General features: G+C 39.3%; 1 protein-coding gene and 1 long non-coding RNA gene across 2 annotated transcripts; one reads left to right on the forward strand and one right to left on the reverse strand.

Annotated features, from left to right (window-relative positions):
* Positions 1–6,005: 6,005 nt before the first annotated feature.
* Positions 6,006–6,563, forward strand: LOC131226838 (RING-H2 finger protein ATL80-like). Its single transcript, XM_058222559.1, has one exon. The coding sequence runs from the start codon at positions 6,006–6,008 to the stop codon at positions 6,561–6,563; it is 558 nt and encodes a 185-aa protein (XP_058078542.1).
* A 6,622-nt stretch (positions 6,564–13,185) lies between these two features.
* Positions 13,186–18,820, reverse strand: LOC131227861 (uncharacterized). Its single transcript, XR_009162542.1, has 3 exons — positions 17,792–18,820; positions 13,795–13,879; positions 13,186–13,540 (listed from the first exon to the last, which is right to left on the reverse strand). It is a non-coding gene; the product is annotated as an uncharacterized LOC131227861 (long non-coding RNA).
* Positions 18,821–19,978: the final 1,158 nt, after the last annotated feature.

Consider the following 19,978-nt stretch of genomic DNA (forward strand, 5'->3'; position numbering starts at 1 on the left):
AAACTTCTTGTGGGCCATGAAAATTATTGTATCCAGCTGATATTTGTTTCTTTCCCTTCATCCAAGTTTATGTGACATCCTCAGCAAGAGTTTTTTTTTGATAAATATTGAAAATTTTCATTTCACGTGCAATGCTGTACATTACCAAGGACAATTCGGGCTTCCCCAAGGAGAAAAGACCCTGAGGAAGCCTGTCATAAAGCCTGGAGCAGGCTACCTATCTACTAGACCTAACTAAAGAACCCATCAGGGATTGTCTAATGGAACCTAGCCCGACTTTATCTAACAAAATCAGACCCCGAATCTCAGGAGGGAGGTCCGAAACCTGCCTGACAAGGGAAATGTTCTGAATCTCACTTCCCAGGCGGGCAATCTCATCTGCCGGAGCATTCCCTTCTTCCAGGACATGACCAAAACTAATCTGCCCTCTTTGCTTCAGCTTTCCAATCCTGTTTGACCAGTAACTCCAGTGCTAGACTGGTTGAGACTTTCCGATGAGCATGTCCACCACAAACTTAGATGTCAAATAAAGATGACAAAAACATCACGGTTAGTCCTAGGAAGTTTTTAATACGGGGCATTCAATTAACACTAATTCCTATAATATGATCCACTTAAGATTTGAATGGTGTGGATCTTTGAGTCTGAGAGGCTTTGGGCGTGGTCCATCTGCAGTGGTCCGAGCCATATCAATACTCTGGATACCGAGCCATGGGCCCCACTTGTATAAACTGAAATTCCCACAGAAAGATCACACCTATCCGTGATGAAAAATCATGATTATGGCACAATAACGAAACGTACGGTGATGATCATATGAAAATTATCATAATAGCTGAAATTACAACGTTGGCATGGACATTATGATGTCCATCATCCACTAGCAATTATCCAGATGATAATGACAAGTAGTTATGGGCTTGTTTGGTTGCACCAAATATCATGATTCATGAAATTCGGTGCAACCAAACACACCTTAATAGACAGCATGAAAAATGGAGCCAAAATAGGAAGAATATAGAGACACCAGATCTTCAAGCTCATCTTCCTTTTCTTCAACCATGGATTCTTTCTTCCGCTGCAGTGGAGCCCAGCAAATGGGACATGACACGTGGTGATATCCAATCCATTGATCCAAGCAAGCCCTATGGAAGAGATGGACACATCTCAGCTCTCTAATCTCATCTCCTTCTTCGATCGTACTAAGGCAAATGATGCAGTCTACCTGTTCGTCCGGCCCGCCGCCTGTGTGCTTGAAGTGGCTCATGCTAAGTTCTTCAATTATCTCGGGTGCAATGCAGGCTGTAGATTCGATGTGGGTCCCACCGAATGATGAACACCATCTCCATGTGAAGTGGATCCTCACCACGAGCCGGAATGTGTTGTGCATGGTGACTTGGATTCTGCTACTAGAGTAGCTCGGAATCTTTCGGTCGACCAAAACTTGCTATGTTGTTTCACCGTTGACCGTTGTACGGTTCGATTGAACAAGAGTCTCTCTCCATAGCTCAGTCGACTAAGGTGCGACCATTATTTTTGCATGGATAAGCGCATGTAATGATATTTAAGTCCATGTTTTAAGATTAAGACTTTGATAATAAGAGTGTTTTCTCTCAAAGAGTAATGGTTTGTTAAGGGAGACGATTTTTTACACATGTGAAGGCTTGGAAAATGGATTTTTTGAAGGGATTTAGAGTTTTCTAAAGGTACACATCGTAAAGGGAGATTGGACGATTCTATAATTGAAGAAAGTGAGTTAGTACAACTCTAAGGTTTATAATAGATTTATATCGCTTTGTGTTATGGTTTTTACCCAAAAAAAAAATTTCACGTAAAATATCATATGTTTGTGGATTATTTGCTTTTGGCTTCGGTTATCTGCTTTGTTATATTGTTCTATTTTTGTTTATCTTGCTTCCATAAAATGCATAGATTGATGGTGATGTTAGATCCGAATTTCTAACACATAGGGTTTGATTTGAGTTTATCGTGGCCTCGGTTACATTGTTGTAATGTTATAAGGAGCTGCTTCACTCACAACATAATATCGGACAGTCAGGATTGACGTTCGAGATTCAACGAAGATGTTAAGATCAAAATTCAATATACAGAAATTAGATGTGAAGAACAATTTTATTTTGTGGTAGTAGAAGGTCAAGGATATTCTAGTTTCAAGAGGATTGAGAAATGCGTTGTTGAAAACAAAAATGAAAAATATGTCAAATGATGACTAGGCGATCTCAGGGAGAAAGTTATGATTATCATCCGTTTGTGTCTATCAGATGAGGTTATGTACAATGTCCTACATGAGAAATCTTTTTGAGAGATATGAAAAAAGCTAGAAGACTTGTATATGTCGAAGTCTAACAAATTATTTGTGAAGAAACAATTTTTCGGACTGAAGTTAAATGAAGGATCGGATCTCCTGGAGCACATGTGGTGTAAGGCACGGAGAAACAGTCAAGGAAGAAGACAAAATGGTGATACTTTTAATATCGCTTCTCGCGTCATGACCATCTCGTAACTACTCTTTTGTATGAGAAGAATATGGTGAAACTCGAAGAAATAACTCCCACGCTTGTTCAAACGAGATGAGGAAGAAGTCGAATGATGAGGACTCTTAGGCAGAAAGGCTAGTCACAAAAGGAGGTTAGAAATATGGACGATTCGCAGAGCGATCTCATTCTAACAAGAAAAAATTTTCAAATCGAAATCAAAGGCAAATGACGGTTGCTTCTATTGTGGCATTAAGAGACACTTTAAGAGAGACTGTCAGAAATAAAAGGATAACCTAAAAAGAAAATAAAAATGAAACACATGTGAATCAACCAATATAGCGGAAGAGAGCTTAGAATGAGACCTCTTAGTCTCCCCAAGTGCAGTCTATCTCTCTGACACATGGATTCTAGATTCAAGATGTTCATATCACATGTGCTCATATAGGACTTGGTCCGATTCGTACAAATCCTATGATGGTGAAAGTGTTCTGATAAAGAATAACCTAACATGCAAGGCCATCAAAATAGGTATCATTAAGTTAAAGAGGTTTGACGTAGTCATTGAATACTCTAGGTGATGTTGGGCATGTCCATATTTAAAGAAAAAATTAATATCTTTGGGGGTTTTAGATACAAACGGTTACACATTCATCACATTTGGTGGTGTATTAAAGGTCACTAAAGATGCAATGGGGTTGATGAAAGTCGAAAATCTGTATAAGTTGGTCGGGAGTACAGTTATATATAAGGCCACTGCCACCTCACACATAAAATCCGACACATATGATACAAATTTCTAGCATGTGCCGTTATAGCATATGAGCGAGAGGGGCATGATTAAACTCCACAAATGAAAACTGTTAATGAGAGTTAAGGCATGCATTGTGGATTTTTATGAACATTGCATCTTAGGAAAGCAACATAAGGTAAGGTTCAAGACTGCTACGCATATACTAGCAGCGGGGTACTCAATTTTATTCATTCTAATGTGATCCAGTGACAATATAATTTATTGAGAATACCTGTCTTCATCATGAGCAAGTGCTCAATGGCTTGGATTAGTCCCACTGGTATTATGTTAGCACGTGTGGGCACATCTAATTGGTTATATGGATGTTGGAAGGGCATCTTTTCTGCACACGCACACGTGCCACAATGGTGGTTCAACTGTGTAGATGACCCAGCTGCATGTTAAATCCCTATATTAAATGGCCACCACCCATTGCACGGCTGCAATAAACCCAGGTACGAAGTTGGTATCCCAAAGGTACAGGTTGGTATGGGCAATCAATCCCTATCAAGTTGACATTTCTGAATTTTCATGCAGAATGTGTGAAAGAGTTACGACCGTTGGATCCATGTGATGGCTAGACTCGGATTGCCTTAGTGTAGCACACAACACTGATGTTGGTTGATGTGTGTGTTTTATCCATGCCCTCCATCCATTTTTTAAGTTCATTTTAAGGTATCATTCCAAAAATGAAACAGATCCAAATCTCCGTTGGACCACACCATAGGAAACAGTGGTGATTTAACGCCCACCATTACAAACTTCTCTGGGGCTACAAAAGTTTTGGATATTTCCGTTTTCCCTTCATCCAGGTCTGTGTAACTTAATTAACAGGTTGGATGGCGGGTAAACATTAGTGGACCCTAGGAAGTTTTTAATGGTGGGAGTTTAATGACCATGTTTTCCTGTGGTGTGGTCCACCTGAGACTTGGGCTGTCTCATTTTTGGGCTCATGCATTAAAATGAGTGGGCAAAATGAATGGATGGCATGGATGAAACAAACATCATGGCCGGACCACAGAACTTTTCCAAACAGCACACATAGCCGCGTGGGTGCTGCCTGTGGACTGTGATTCTTGGACTATGCCTACTTCAGTGGGGCCACCAGAATAAGGTTCAAATTCATTCAAGCGGCATGAAATGTTAGAGTTATTAATATGGACGGTCTTTTCTGATGACCTGATGATTTCCACCCAGAAAATCTCGTCCACTTGTGACAGCGTGGCATACAGGCCCAAAACCAATCTGACCCACTCATTTTGTGTATCTCGCGCGTGAAGACTCGGATTCGGTAGTGACTTCTCAAGCACCAACGTTGGTGCTGGAATGATCTGTGGTTCCCCGTCGTGATAAATGTGTTTTATCCGCACCGTTCAGTTTTCAGATCATTTTAGGGCCTGAGCCTAATTAATGAAAAGGCAGATCCAAAGCACAGAAATCAGTGGGGATAATGAGGCCCCACCGTTGAAACCGGAAACGGATGGCTACTCCCCCTCCCATGAGCCGGGTTGCTGGTGGTCGGTGCTCTGTGGGCCCCACTATGATGTATGTATTTCATCCGTTCCGTTTGTCCATTTTTAAAGATCATTTCAGGCTTGATCCCAAAAATGAGAGGGATTCAAATCTCAGGTGGGTCACACCACAGGAAAACAATAGTGATTGGATATCCACCATTAAAATCCTCCTAAGACCCACTGTACGGTTTATTTGACATCCAATCTATTGATTAGGTCATATAGACAGACCCAGATGAAAAATAAAAAAATAAAAAAACAAAAAAAACAAAGACCAGCTTGATCCAAAACTTTTATGCCCCCAAAAAGCTTTTAATAGTCAACATTTGTTCAACACAGTTTCATGTAATGTGGTCCATTTGAGATTGGGATATACTTCATTTTTGGTCTCGTACATAAATGATCTAAAAAAGTAGTTGGACAGGATGGATGAAACACATACATCATGGTGGGCCCACAGAGCACCGACCACAAACCATTGAAACATTCTGGGTCACTACCGAATCTGAGTTCCTGTACATGAAACGAATGTACGGCTAAAAAAATACTCTGGCCGATCTGTTGGAAGCGGATTGGCTGGTGTACCTCACACCAGCTATATAACTGTTTTGTCTACGGCAGCAAGTTCTGTGAGTCTGATCATAAGTTATGTGTAATATCCAAACTGTCCATCCATTTTTCGATATTGTATTAAGGCTTGAGATAAAAAATAAAATAAATAAATAAAAGGCAGATCTGACTATCAAGTGGACCACACTGCAAAAAGCAATGGGGGATTGAGTGTCTGCCATTGGAACCCTTTTTGGGTCACAGAAGTATTGAATCAATATGAAATTTGTTTTTCCACTTAATTCAGGTCTTTGTGACCTTATGAACAGATTGGATGGAAAATAAACGTTATGGTGGGCCCTACAAATTGTTTAACGGTGAAAATCATGATCTCCGCTGCTATTATTTGGCGTGGTTCAGATAATCTTTGGATATGATTCATTTTTTTAGATAATGCCCTAAAATGATCTCTAAAAATAGATGAACGGTGTAGATATAATAAATACATCACTATAGGACCCATGTAACATCGGTACAACTCGGAGCTGGAGGAGCGTTCAGTGCTCGTCTTCGCACTACACGTACCTACAGCAGCTATATAGCTGGGTAAGGTAGACCAGCCAATCGGCTTCCCACCTTTTGATTCTTCAAGCAATGGAAATCCCAGCACTCACAATTTCCCAACTTCTCTATCCCCTTCTCTTCATTTTCCTTGGCATTTTAGTCCTCTCCCCGAAATTCGCCCAGCAATCCACATCGTTCATTTTCCATCTCCTGGCAACGGCCCACTTCACGTGGCGATCTGATTCGCCGTTTCATGGGCCGCAGTCCGAACCATCTGATCAGGAGATGCCTGCAGTAGGTGACCAGATCGTGCCAGCAACTGATGAAGAACTCAACGTCGTCCACTTCAGGGGCTGTGGGCCGGAGTCTGATGAAGAAGAAGAATGTGTTGTATGTCTAAATAAGATTGAAGAAGGAGAAGAGGTTAGAGAGCTGAGATGTGAGCATCTCTTCCATCGAGCTTGCTTGGATCAATGGATCAGATCCCGTCATGAGACGTGTCCCATTTGCCGTGGGTCCCTGCCTTTGAAAATTGTGGCGAAGACGGGTGGCAGCAACGAAGAAGACATCGAAGATCTCATGTCTCAGTATTCTTCCTTTCTTGGTTCCAATCTTCATAGTGTATATAACTCATTGCCGCCGCTGTAGCCGTAGGCAGCCATGAATGATTTTGTTGTAACTGAAATATTATTGTCATCATGATTGCATCATTACCGTTGTAGCCTTTTTTAAGGGTGTGTTTGGTTGCATCAAATTTCATGAAATATCAGGAAATTTTGCACTGAATAAGATTGTTAAATCATGAAATATCATTATATCTGAAGAAACCAAACCTGCCCTAGACAATGGGATGTTGGTTAGCAAGAATTCGTTGCAATACCATGTATCCAATGATCTTGGATTTTTATTTTTTCTTTTTAAATCCAAAGAAAGGTGGGAGCTCCCCTGAAGCTGGAATCGATTAGGCTAGGCCCCGGGTAACAGATTTTCGGGTGAGGAATGCACTGTGGGCTCACTTTACGGTGTTGTTGATGTCTTAAATCTGTCAATAACAGGTTTGTCAATGCCATTGACTGACTATTCGATTTCATCAAGTAGACGTCGATGCCATCAACATGTGCTCGATGCCATTGAAAAAATATATAAAAAAATCCATTTGAATGTTTTGGTGTTGTTACTCGATGTCATATAGAAGGAGTTCGATGCCATTGAGGTCTTCGATTGGATGTAAATGCCATCGAAGGTTCCATCGATCACGCGCAGAATTGTGTAAGTGCGAGATTTGTTTCTTATTTCGTTTGTGATATTTTATATATTGGGTGTAATTGGAATTTGGGAGGAGAGACAATGTTTTAGGGCTTTCTAATTCATTCCTAAGAGTTCAATGACATAGCTAAGGTTTGTAGAGTAGATTCGAGGCTTGTTCGAATAGACAAAACTCCATCTCTTGTAATTTTTATTTTCATAGTGCATTACTTGTCGGTTCCCAAAGATTTTTTCACGTAAAATTTATATTATTCTTATTTGGACTTGGTTATGCTATTACATGTACATTTCTTGATTCATTCATGTGTGCTTTTACTTTTCCCCAATACATAGTTGCTTTCTATGGTTCCCCAACACATGGTCCTAAAAATGAAGCAGAGATTATAAGTGGTGATTGAATGGGAACCATTAAAACTTCTTAGGGCCACACAAGTTTTGGATCAAGCAGATATTTATGTTTTTTCCTTCATCCAGGTATGTACAATCTCATAAACCTATTAAGTAAACATTATGATGATCCCTGGGTGTTGAAATATATTGATTTTTAATATATATTTTTTAATAAAAGATATTATATAATACATATAAAAAGGTTTGCAAAATACCTTTTTCTTGGGTTTTGAGAATAGTCCCACGTTGGAAAAGGAGAAGAAAAATTTTGGGTTTAAATGTGGTAAGTGGAGGATTATAATATTTGCTCACCTAGTACAAGGAGTATGGATCTTATGCACTGGAACACCTGCTCAGGTTCAAGTTCGGGCTTGGGCTCGGTGCGAGGGAGTAGGCGTGTGAGGCAGTGTGGTTGTATAGGTACTAGTGGCATACTTTAAACTTCGTATGTCCGCATCGTGTTGCAGAGGGTCCCTCCTTCACGACACCTTCACGAACCGGCCCGAGACGAGTGAAGGTGGATGGTTGGCTGGAAGACTAGAGTACTAAATGAGGTCCCTTAAAAGATATAAAGGCAGGAAAAAGAGTTGTTGCAGGGAGGTGTAACTGATCATGCACTTGAAACTTATTGAGAGCTAGAGAAGTTTTGGATCAAGCTAATATTTGTTTTTTCACTTCATCCACGTCTACATGACCTTATTAATAAGTTGGATGATAAAAAAACATCACGGTGGCCTTTAGAAAGTTTTCAACAGTGGGTGTCATTATCACTGCAGCTTCCTCCGGTGCGGTCCACTGGAGTTGTGGACCTGTTTCAATTTTACAGACATACCTTAAACTGATATGAGAAAAGTGATTAACGGCTTGGATAAAACACTTACATCATTGTGGGCCCCACAGAGCCCTGCCCGGATGGATTACCATTCGGGTGGGGGTAGGATGCAATCCACATCCCCCCATATCAATCTTTGAAATTTTCGACCCACCTTTTGGGAAGCGGATTGGCTAGTTTACCTCACACCAGCTATATAGTTGGTGTATTGACGTCAACAAATTCCGTGGGTCTGATAATGAGGTATGTGTTATATCCAAACCGTCCATCCATTTGGCAAGCTCGTTTTAAGGCTTGAGAAGAAAAATAAGACAGATCTAACTATCAAGTTGACCACACTACAAAAAGCAGTGGGGAATTAAACGTCTACCATTGAAACCCTTTTTGGGCTCACAGAAGTTTTGGATCAATATGAAATTTGTTTTTCCTCTTCATTCAGGTCTTTTTGACCTTATGACTAGATTGGATGGAAAATAAACGTTATGGTGGGCCCTACGAATTGTTTAACCGTGAAAATCATCATCTCTGCTTCTATTTGTGGTGTGGTCCGGATGATCTTTGGATATGATTCATTTTTTGGATAATGCTCTAAAATGATCTCTAAAAATAGATGAATAGTGTAGATATAATAAATACATCACTGTAGGGCCTATGTAACTTTGATCTCCTTTGAACCGTTCGTACAACTCAGAGCTCGAGGAGCGTCAGTGCTCGTCTTCGCATGACATGTACCTACAACAACTATATAGCTGGTGTGTGGTACACTAGCCAATCTGCTTTCGATCTGATTGCCGTCAGCTGCACTAATGGTACGGTCGACAAGACTTACCTAATGAACTGCTTGGATCTTCCACTCATTCGCAATGCTGGCAAAAGTGGTTACGTGTTGGGATGCTTGTACACACGTACAGGCTTAGCAAACTGGATCAGGTGGGATGCACCCCCGCATGTCTCTAGCCACGAACGGGCAATTATTTAGGCGGGCCCACCATTATGTATGTGTTTATCTATGCCGGCCATTTCTTTTCTTAGATAATTTTAAGGTATGAGATCCAATGTTCAAGTGGACCACACCACAGATTACTCTTACATTTAATGTTGTGTGCATTTAATGCAACTCATGCTTATTATTTGGTGTGGTCCACTTGAGCATTGGATGTGCCTCATTTTTGTGCACGTACTTTAAAATGACTTGAGAAAAGGGATGAATAGCGTGGATAAACAAATACATCAGTGGGCCCCAGCATCCCGATGCAAGAACTTCCCGTCAGAGTCTTCTGCAGGAAATCCACACCGTGGTGAGGTGATGTGTTGGTTGCCGTTAGAGCTGGGTATTGAGTCGAGTCAAACCGAGTTAGGGCTGACTTGACTTGATCTAGTTTTGAAATAGGCTTGACGCAAACTCGATCCTACTCAATACCGAGTCCAGTATGCTTGACTCAATCTAAGTTCGGTCTGGCTTGGACTGATCCGGACCAAGTCCGATCCGGTTAGAAGTACCAAGTCGGGTCGAGTTGGCACCGAGTCGTATTAAGCGATGAGGGAGGGAGTGACCGAGAGAGTAAAGAGGAGAGAGAGGAAGAGGAAGAGGAGGAGGGTGATGGTGGTGGGTGGTTGCCAGGCTTGGAAGAGGAGGAAGATGAGGGAGGGAGAGAGAGAATTTGGGATCGGATCGGTTAGGGTGTGACGGGTAGGGTTAGAGATGTTAGAAATTAGGTTTTATATATATATATATATGAGTCATGCTCCCCTGCGCACCTACGCACGTGCGCACCTTTGCACACGTGTCATGGGTAAATACTCTAACATTTTACAATGAAACTACATTTATCGCAAAAAGTATAATTCAGTATTTTTTGCAATGAGTTTAACTACTCGTTGCAAAAAGAACTGTGGAAAAGAGTCTATGTTGTATTTTCGCAACGAGCTTAACCAGTCATCGTAAAAGCTACTGTCTGCGACAACTTTTGTGTCGTCGTAAAAAACTTTTTTTTTTTACAACACATAATTTGTCACAAAAAGTGGCTATTAGCGACGACTTGTTAAGCTCGTTATGAAAAATTCATGCGGCGAGTTTTCGCGACGAGTTTTGCGACAACAATTGAAGCTCGTCGCAAAAAAGTTAACTATTAGCGACGATTTAAACTGCCATCATCAATAATCTATTTTTTGCGAAGACTTGAAATGTCATTGTAAAAAATTAACTTTTTGCGATGAAATTAGACTCATCGCTAAAAAAATCGTTGCAAAAAGTCTAATTTGTTGTAGTGTAGCATCACCACCTAACATACATCCAAAGTGATGAAATAAGGACTTGTGATATATTATAATTTAAAATGCATATGTTCCCACATTGATAAAATCCATTACAAAATGGTTATTGGACACAAACTTATATTTTGTGAATGATTTATTTCAATTTTTTAAAACCTAAAAGACCAAAAGTTATAAAAGACAAAGTGATGTTCACATTACATCAAATCCTTCGATTTGAGTCCTTACCTCAATGGTAGGTTCTCAAGAGTTTCAAGTCTTGGGTTCGAGTACTCATATACATATTAAGTTATTAATAATGGTAAATCACTACTATTTACATAATAAGTTATTAATAATGGTAAATCACCACTATTTCCAATGGTATGATTTGCCTGATATTTAAATCTACTTCATTTTGTTGTCAAAACAGATGTCTTAAATCTGTCTAGTCCAAGATGCTCGACCAGTCGAGGGGCTGGCTCGACTAGTCGAAGGTCCCTTCGACCAGTTGAAGCCCATTCGACTCGAAGTTCAGCAACAATATATTTGGATTCCAGGGACGCTCGACCAATTGAATGGTCCTTCGACCAATCGAAGCCCTCCTTTGACTAGTCGAGGGTTACGCAGACGGTGCGCGGACTGCGTAAATTTGAGGCGGTTTTTAGGGAGATGCGTTAGTGGGGTTTCCCCATCTATAAATACAAGTCCCTAGGGCCACTCTAATGCATTTTAAGGCTTCCTAAAGGTATTTAAAGGGTTTCTAAAAGGGCTATAGGGTTATCAAAGGGTGTAGCAAGGGTGAGATTCAAGGTCGTTCGAATCGGGTAACTCCTCTCTCTTTGTAATTTCTATTTTCATGGTGGATTTCTATCGCTTTGTGACGTGGTACTTTTTTACCCAAATCTTTGTGTTCTCTTGTGATTGTTTGGTGCTCTTGGATTGTTATCCTAGATCCATATGTGTAATTCCGCAATACAAATCCCAACAAGTGGTATCAGAGCTATCGTTGAGGCACAGATCTGAATCTGCAGGATTAGTAATAATGGGAAATGACAAGTTTGATATTGAGAAGTACTCAGGCAAAAATAATTTTGAGTTATGGAAGGTTAAGATGATTAGCCTATTAACCAAGCAATGCGAGATTAAGGCTCTTGAGGAGTCAAAATCTACCATGAAAGATGAAGAATGGGAAAACCTTGATAGTAATACTTTAGCTTCTATTCATTTATGTCACACAGATGAGGTTCTTTATAATATTTTGAGGGAGAAAACTACAGCTAGTTTGTGGGCGAAGTTAGAAAACATTTATGCCAAGAAGTCCTCTGAAAATCGCTTACACTTGAAGCTACAGTGTTATACCTTCAAGATGGCAGAGAGTGGAGATCCGGAGGCCCGCATCAGCAACTTTAATAAATTGATGTATAAATTGTTGGATATGGAGGAAGTGATCAAAGATGAGGAACAGGCATATATATTGTCGAATTCTCTTCCTACATCGTAAGAGTCATTCAGGGACATAATGTGCACTGTAAATAAAACTCTGAGTGTCGAAACCGTTATCTTAGCCCTTCAATGGAAGGCTATGAGGAAGCTAAATGACGATATAAGGGCATCTTCCAATGCACTGACTACGAGGGGCATGGATTCTAAGGGAGGTACATGATCTTCAAGACCTAGATCCAAATCCAATGGCAAGGGCAAAGGAAAATTAAAGTATTGGAACTATGGGATGTCTGAACACATGAAGTATTGTAGAAATCCTAAAGTGAAGAAAGAAAATTCAGCAGCTTCTTCAAAGGAGGCCAATGTTGTCACATCTGATGAAGAAACAAGTGGTGGTGATGTTCTATCTATTTTCATGATTTGTCACTTACACGACAATTATAAAGACGAGTGGATACTTGACACAAAAGCATATTATCACACAACTCTTCATCGGAGTTGGTTTACCAGTTATAAGGAATGTGATGGTAGATAAGTTTTTATGAGCAATGACAATGCCTGTAATGTTGTGCCTATTGGTACGGTAAGCATTAAGATGTTTGATGGGATGAAATGTACCTTGACTGATGTCAGGCACAGTCCAGATATGAAGAAAAGTCTAATTTCTCTCGGTGCACTCGAGGCTATAGGGTGCAAGTTCACTGGTATTAATAGTATCTTTAAAATTTCAAAAGGGGCACTCATGGTTATGAGAACGCAAAGGTATGGAAACCTTTACAAGTTGATCACTACACCAAAATTATGAATTTACGACGGACCAAATCCGTCGTATAACCAAATAAACAATGGATTTCGTTTGTCGCTTCGTCCGTCGCTGTTTATCGGTCGTTCTTTCTGACGGATAAAATTCGTCGTTTAATCTGCGACGGATAAGGTCCATCGCATAGTAATGACAGATAAGATCAATCGTAAAAAATAAAAATCCATCGCTAAAATTTGAAAAAAAAAAAAAAAAAAAAAAAAAAAAAATATCATTAAAAATATTAGCGACAGATTTAGTCCGTCGCTAAAATATCTGTGAATAAAAAAATTATCCCGAATTTTTTATTTTTTATTTTGAATCTTACACTTGATGGTCATTCAAAAAATAATTCACACGATTGTTTAATAAGAATTCTATTCAAAAAGTTGAGATGAATCTTGTTCTGCCATCCACTATAGCAAGGAAAATGATAATTACAAACACAATATGCTATAGAACGTCTAAAGCAAGAGAAAATACCTATTGGATGAAAAAAATGATTAGGATGAGTCTCGTGACTTTAGTCGAGTCACTTTGTTGAGTTTATGGCCTTGTTTTGAGTAGACTCGACGAGTTGTAGAACTATGGTTGACGATCTGCCTATTGGATGCACCCTCTTCAACACGAGATCAGTCCCTTAAAATATGAACTCACGTTAAGGGATTGTGAAAATAATTAATTAAAACAATTAATTAACCAACTGATTTTATAAGTGCATGAAGAAATAAAAAAGGGAAATATGATCTCATAATGTCACAGAGTTGGAGATTAGCTTTAGGAATAGTGTTCTGTGAACAAGAAAGAAACCACTAATTTCTGCGAATGCCATGCATTGTTTGAAAAAAAAAAATCAAAGAAAATATTGGACAATGTGAAGTTGTTGCAATTACCTGTAACAAAGCAAAAGCAGCACATGACCTGAGAATAGAAGAAGAATTCCGAAGCATAGCAACAAATCTCCCAATCTCAGATCCACTGAACAAAGTGGAAAATGGAATAAGACAAGAGTTACTGAGAAAAATGCATAACAAAAAATCATACAACTAATAAGCCAATGGCAATGTGAATGAACAAACTAAAAAAAAAAAGCATAAACTTGTGTCAGCATAAAAGGTTTTCTTCTTTCTTTTTTTCCTGGAAGTTTACTCAAGCTTTACCAAGGAAAGAAAAATGGGAAGGCAAAGATTAGGAATCAACAGCCCCAACAAACAAGACGCTGAAAGAAAATAAAAGATTCATATGAACAACTTGCAAAAAGGCTTGAGACACCCTGGCCCATTCAATCACAGCCAATTTGGCCTCCCTGAACACCTTTTTGGAAGGACTAACACAATTGGGGAAGCATTTGTCATTACACTTGGCCCAAATCATGACTGGTTCCACGAGAAGAGTAACCACAGAATTTTCCATTTAGGTCCCATGCTACCATCATGCCATGCCATGCCAATAAAACCACATCAACTGAAGGAGGCATCACCCAACAAACACTGGATAGCGTGGAGGAGGATTACTCTTGTTTTCTAATCTACAAAATGACTAATAAACTACCCCTTTTTATTGCTTATTTCGTTTTTCCTTCCTCATTACATTTTGATTCTTTCTATTCCTGCAATGCCCAATGTCCCCACCTGACAACATCAGCAACGTCACCCAAGCATTTAAATGACACGTGTCATGACTAGTCATGAACACTCCATTATAACAATTTTAAATAATGATAACCATCCAATCAATGGCATGAAAAATCGACAATCCAGATCAAATGATGAAACAAGTCATCATTTGAAGCATTTATTTAATAAATGATACGTTAGAGACGGAATAATCAGAATAATATAGAGCCAACATTGTTGCAGAATTCCCAGGATGATTGATACATTGAGACTGTCCATTTAGTAGGCCATACCATAGATGGAAAATGGTTTAAGTTATATATAGATGGAGTGATCTATCTAACTAAACAAGGGCTGACAATGGGAAGGTGATGAAGAAAATCTATTAATGCTATAGGCAAGGTACATAAATTGAGCAAAAGAAACATTTGTAATTGTCTAGTTATAGTGTGGTTTTTTTTTTCCCTGAAAGTAGACAATCCATAAATAAATGACTAGTACATTAATGTTATCACTTGCCATGTCAACTACCATGTGCACTAGATAGACGGCTCTAATATCATCTAGTTAGTTCACTTTTAGCATAACATCTATTTTAATTAAGGTATTCTATAATGGTAATGTTGTCATTAATGATCGTCGTTGTAAAATTTATAATATGGATTATAATTGCTGTTATGGTTACATAATGATATATCCTTCATGCTAGGAGAAACAATACAGGGACAACCATTTTAAAAGTCACTGACTCAGCCTAGCTGCAGTCTTGCATTGTTCGAGCTTCCAGCACAACCTGTGTTCGCTCAAGATCATTAAGCTTGTGTTGTGAAGCTGCCCCTCCCCGCAAGAAAATTCCTCAACGGTTTCATCCCTTAAACTTCTTCTATATCCCTGATCCCAAACTTCCACTTCCCTGTCACGATATATCATTACTCTATCCTTGCTTCCTGCAAAGAAACTATATTATACAATCTGGCAAACTCTTGGCTTAAAGATCTTAATTCGCCAAATGTTCTCCCAATTCCCAAAAGCTAGTTTGGGACCCATCCCCAACAATTTACTTTATCCAGTATAAGAATTCTTATTCCCCCCTAATCAGCACCCTAGAACTCTGTATTGGGAAGGCTACTCTGAACTACCTCCCTCCCTCACCATGTACCTGCATGAAATGATGTGCTATTAAATGCCTTCATCCTTATTCCTAGACCTCCACAGAAATTTACACATCAAGGCCTCATTCATCACCTCAATCAATCTTTTTTTTTAAAGAACTGAGGCTCACACACTTGTTTTGATTCAATTAGATGGAATTTCTCTATCTCATCTTCCTTGCTGAAGTCCCTTCGCTACACTTCAAACCTTTTGATAAGACTTAGTAGACATTAAAATAATGACATGATGTAGATAGGCACATTGGCCTATGCTGCTTTAACAATGGTAAGCCCATAAACTCAAGGTATAACATTAATAGTGGCCATAACTAATGGCCAACCTTATGGCCTTTTTAATCATTCTTTCTCTATTAAAATGGAAGATTTAAAGAGAATTCTACCCAAATATCCTTCCAAAAACTAATTCCGGGACCCCGACCCACCAAAAATCCAACTACAGGTAATGGCTTGATTAGACTCTTGCCAATCCGCCTAATCGCCCTCCACATGCATATAAGATCCAACCAGATAAAAAATTTAGCCACATACAAAAAATATTGGACCTAGTATTATTTACTACATACTAGTAACATACAGCCAATATTGGGGCACATACCATAAGATACAAGAATTTCATTTCCCCATAAACAAGGTATCCTCCATTGATAATATATATATATATATATATATATATATATATATATATATATATATATATAAAGTTTTTTATTTTCATTTACATTCGCAAATAAATTCATCATCCATCCAACTATCAACAACATTTATAAAAAATAAAAGATATCCAACCAACTCTTAATAATAATTTACAACTTAACCTATGGGCTACGAGTCCACGGTTTTCCATGGAAAGCTGCACTGTAAACAAAACAGCAGATTTTCTATTGGAATCCATGGTTTCCATTATGGTGTTACATATCCATCTTGCAATTTACATCAATCCAAACACAACCTTATGTGTGTATTTATTTTATCTTTGTCAACACATATACAACTGGATTAGGATATTCAGAGGGAGTTGCACCCAGCCAACTACCATCTACACCTATTATTTTCGGCTATACAATAATACAGAGTTTGTAAAATTGCACAACTAGGTTGGATGGGCGTGTTTAGCAATTAGACTGGGCGAGCATTTCCATGAACAAACTGAAGAAATACACAATGTTTGATTGAGAATTTGCTTGACCCTCAAAGAGCCATTTTTGCACTGCCACCTCAAAGCTGATTTGCAAAGTCCACTACTCAATTCCACAGGTTGCAAAATTCACTGGGTTCCATAGGATTGAAAATCCATGCTGCCAAACAAAGCCCTTAATGGCCTTGCAGATCAAGTATAGCCATGTTCATGGGTTCCAGTGCTGATTCCAACATGGCTATGCTTTACTAAAATGGAGTGAATTTGCTATGTGTTTCCCAAAACGATGCCCAGAAACAATGACTGGAATCCCATGGTTTCCTGTAGCAACAGAAGCCATATGTCTGTATTTCAAGTTCAAGAATAGACCATCAGTAATCATTTTTTAGGAGTTAGGAATTCAATGAGAAGCAGAAACTTTTCAAAACCTTTCCAGTGCATTAAGATAACTTTTCAAAACCTACCAGTGCATAAGTTCATAGACATCCAAGAGAATCATCAAACAAAAACTCATGACAGCAATAACAGTGATTTGGGCAGAAGAAATGGAACTTCTTAACGGAAGTTCATCTACCTTGCCTAAATGGACATACCTGATATCATCGACATCTTGCCCCTCTTCTTTTACTTTTTTTTTTTTTTTTTTTTTTTTTAAAAAAAAAAAAAATCTCATCAGTTTCGAGTTCAATCCATGCTCCATGTTTTAAAGCTAAAATCCTGCCAGAAGTGACAAGATTTTCTGCTTACTGCATTCCTATTCATGATGTTTGTTGAAGCATTCTGTAGGAATGGATCCTGTAGCTACAAAGCCTTTTTCTTAAATACATTTTCAAGTTCAGATGCACTAATCCATATAAATGGGCCAACAAACTGTGGTTCAGATTTCAAACAAATGGGCTCAATCAGCAGCCTACAAATTAATGGATAATAAGATAAAAACAGGTATGTGAAAGAGGGGCATTAATACCTGCTTCAGAGCCCCAACATCATCGGCCCGTCTCCACACATCAATGCCATCCTTCCCACGGTCTTAAAAGTGGTCATGATAAGCTCCTCCTGTTCAGGAGCAACCCTTGCAAAGACTTAAAATCAGCATTACAACAACCTTCGTGAGATGAAACAGATGGAAGACATTTCGAGAAGAAAACCAAGCAGATCTAACCTTCACATATGGGATAGCTTGTAGAACAGCCAAAGTCAGTTGTAAGTAACATTTCAAAACAGTCCCCACCTATACAGAGATCATGGGAACACGATAAAGCTCCCTATAGGGGTTGGAATGATGGACAGCTTGGATGTTCACAACTTGTGCACCATACACATGTTCAGACACGCAGAGGGGCAAGGCTACACACATAAGCACGTGGGATCAACAAACCTCTACAGATCAAAACCTGAAGATCCAAAATCAAAGACATCCAAAACTAATTAATGCACATGAAGAATTTGCATTTATAAACGTAGAATAAACCCCCAAGGGCATGCCCCATGAGGGCCCGTTTGGATGCCATTAAAAAAAAAATTTGAATTCATCTCATTTTGGTTATTCCTAATTATGTATTAAGGATATTCTTCTTTTTTAAATTTTTTTACGTAGAATTAAAAGTCATCATGATAACCAACCATTTATGATCTCTGATGCACTACTAATATTAACTAAATGAGATGAACTCATTTTTAAGTGGCACCTGAACATGCCCTAAACCCTTAATAGGAAAGCATTTTCTAACCAGTTCTACGAATCTAAACATAAATCCATGCTAAATCTAACTAGTTCTACAAATCAACATCAGAGGTTAAAACTAAAAATTTCCCAAACACTTAATTTGAGGCCCTACCCCGTATAAAGATGGGCCCATGATTTGAGCCTAACCTGTATTAGGTTGAAGTGTCCTGTTACCTGTTACAAGTGCGGCCAGTAGTTGTGAGATATAAATTTTAATTTGATAAGCACTGTCAAAGAATATAAATATCAATTGTTTAGGAAAAAGATGGCCAAAGATCTATTCATCTGTTTGGCCAGATCATATTAGGATATAGCCTAAAATATGAGGCAGATCCAAAACTTAAGTTAGGAAAAATGATGGTAGTAAAATGTTTATGGTTGAAACTGCCATAGGGTGCTATGTGATGTTTATATGCCATCCATACAGCACATAAAGGTCATTCCTACTAGTGATCCAGACCATCGATCTTTACCATCTGATCGGGCATGTGGGGCAACAGTACACCTGCAGCTGGACAAAGTGCGAATGCACGAGGATCCAGACCATCGATCTTTACCATCTAATCGGGCATGCAAGCTCCCCACCGTACACAAGGCACTGCATGAGTGAGAATGCACAGTGATCCAGGCCATCGATCTCAACCATCTTATTGTGCATGAGGGGCCTACTGTACACGTGGCACTGTAGTGTGCAAATGCACGGTGATACAGACCTTCGATCTTTACCGGGTTGTGCCAAGCTCGGATGCACATTGATCCAGACCATCGACTTTTAGCATCTGATCAACATGGCGCCCATGGCCCAAATCGTGGGTTACGATTGACAATCATTAAGTGGACCCCCTCAAAATGAAATTAGTGGTTGGGCTTGTCGAATAAGTAGTTTAGATAATGGCCTATCTACAGTGGTCCTGCAGTTTGGACTGCCTTGAGTTAGCATATGCCGTGTATACAATGTCAGGCATCCCACATGCGCTACAGTACAGATCACATGCTCACGACATTAGAACCGCCGAAAAGGTGGGCCCGTGAATATCATAGGGTGAAAAAATGGGAATGGATCGCTAATGGTTTTTCTGATATTCACCGCTCTAGCCCATCTAATGAGAGGATTGGCCTGATTTTTGGACTCAGAAAGTAATCTTCAAAGGGGCGCAGATATAGCTGGAGTTCAAGGGGGGATCTGTGGGACCCACTGGAATGTATGTGTTTTATTGGATTTGTAACGTGTTGCTTGGAAATCTCTCACCACTCTCATGGGTTGTTGTAGACATGAAAATCCACTTTGCCTGGCTTTGTCCATCCAAGTTTCTACGGACCTGATAGTTTTTATGGTTGGAAAGAAGTTTGGCTAGTCGGAAAGATAGGCAGGCCGCAGGCTCTTACTTGGCGCTAGCAAGCTGGCTACGGAGGAGCTTGGCTGCAGAA

This window comes from Magnolia sinica, chromosome 15 (assembly GCF_029962835.1).
Source record: "Magnolia sinica isolate HGM2019 chromosome 15, MsV1, whole genome shotgun sequence".
In the NCBI taxonomy this organism is placed as follows: domain Eukaryota; kingdom Viridiplantae; phylum Streptophyta; class Magnoliopsida; order Magnoliales; family Magnoliaceae; genus Magnolia; species Magnolia sinica.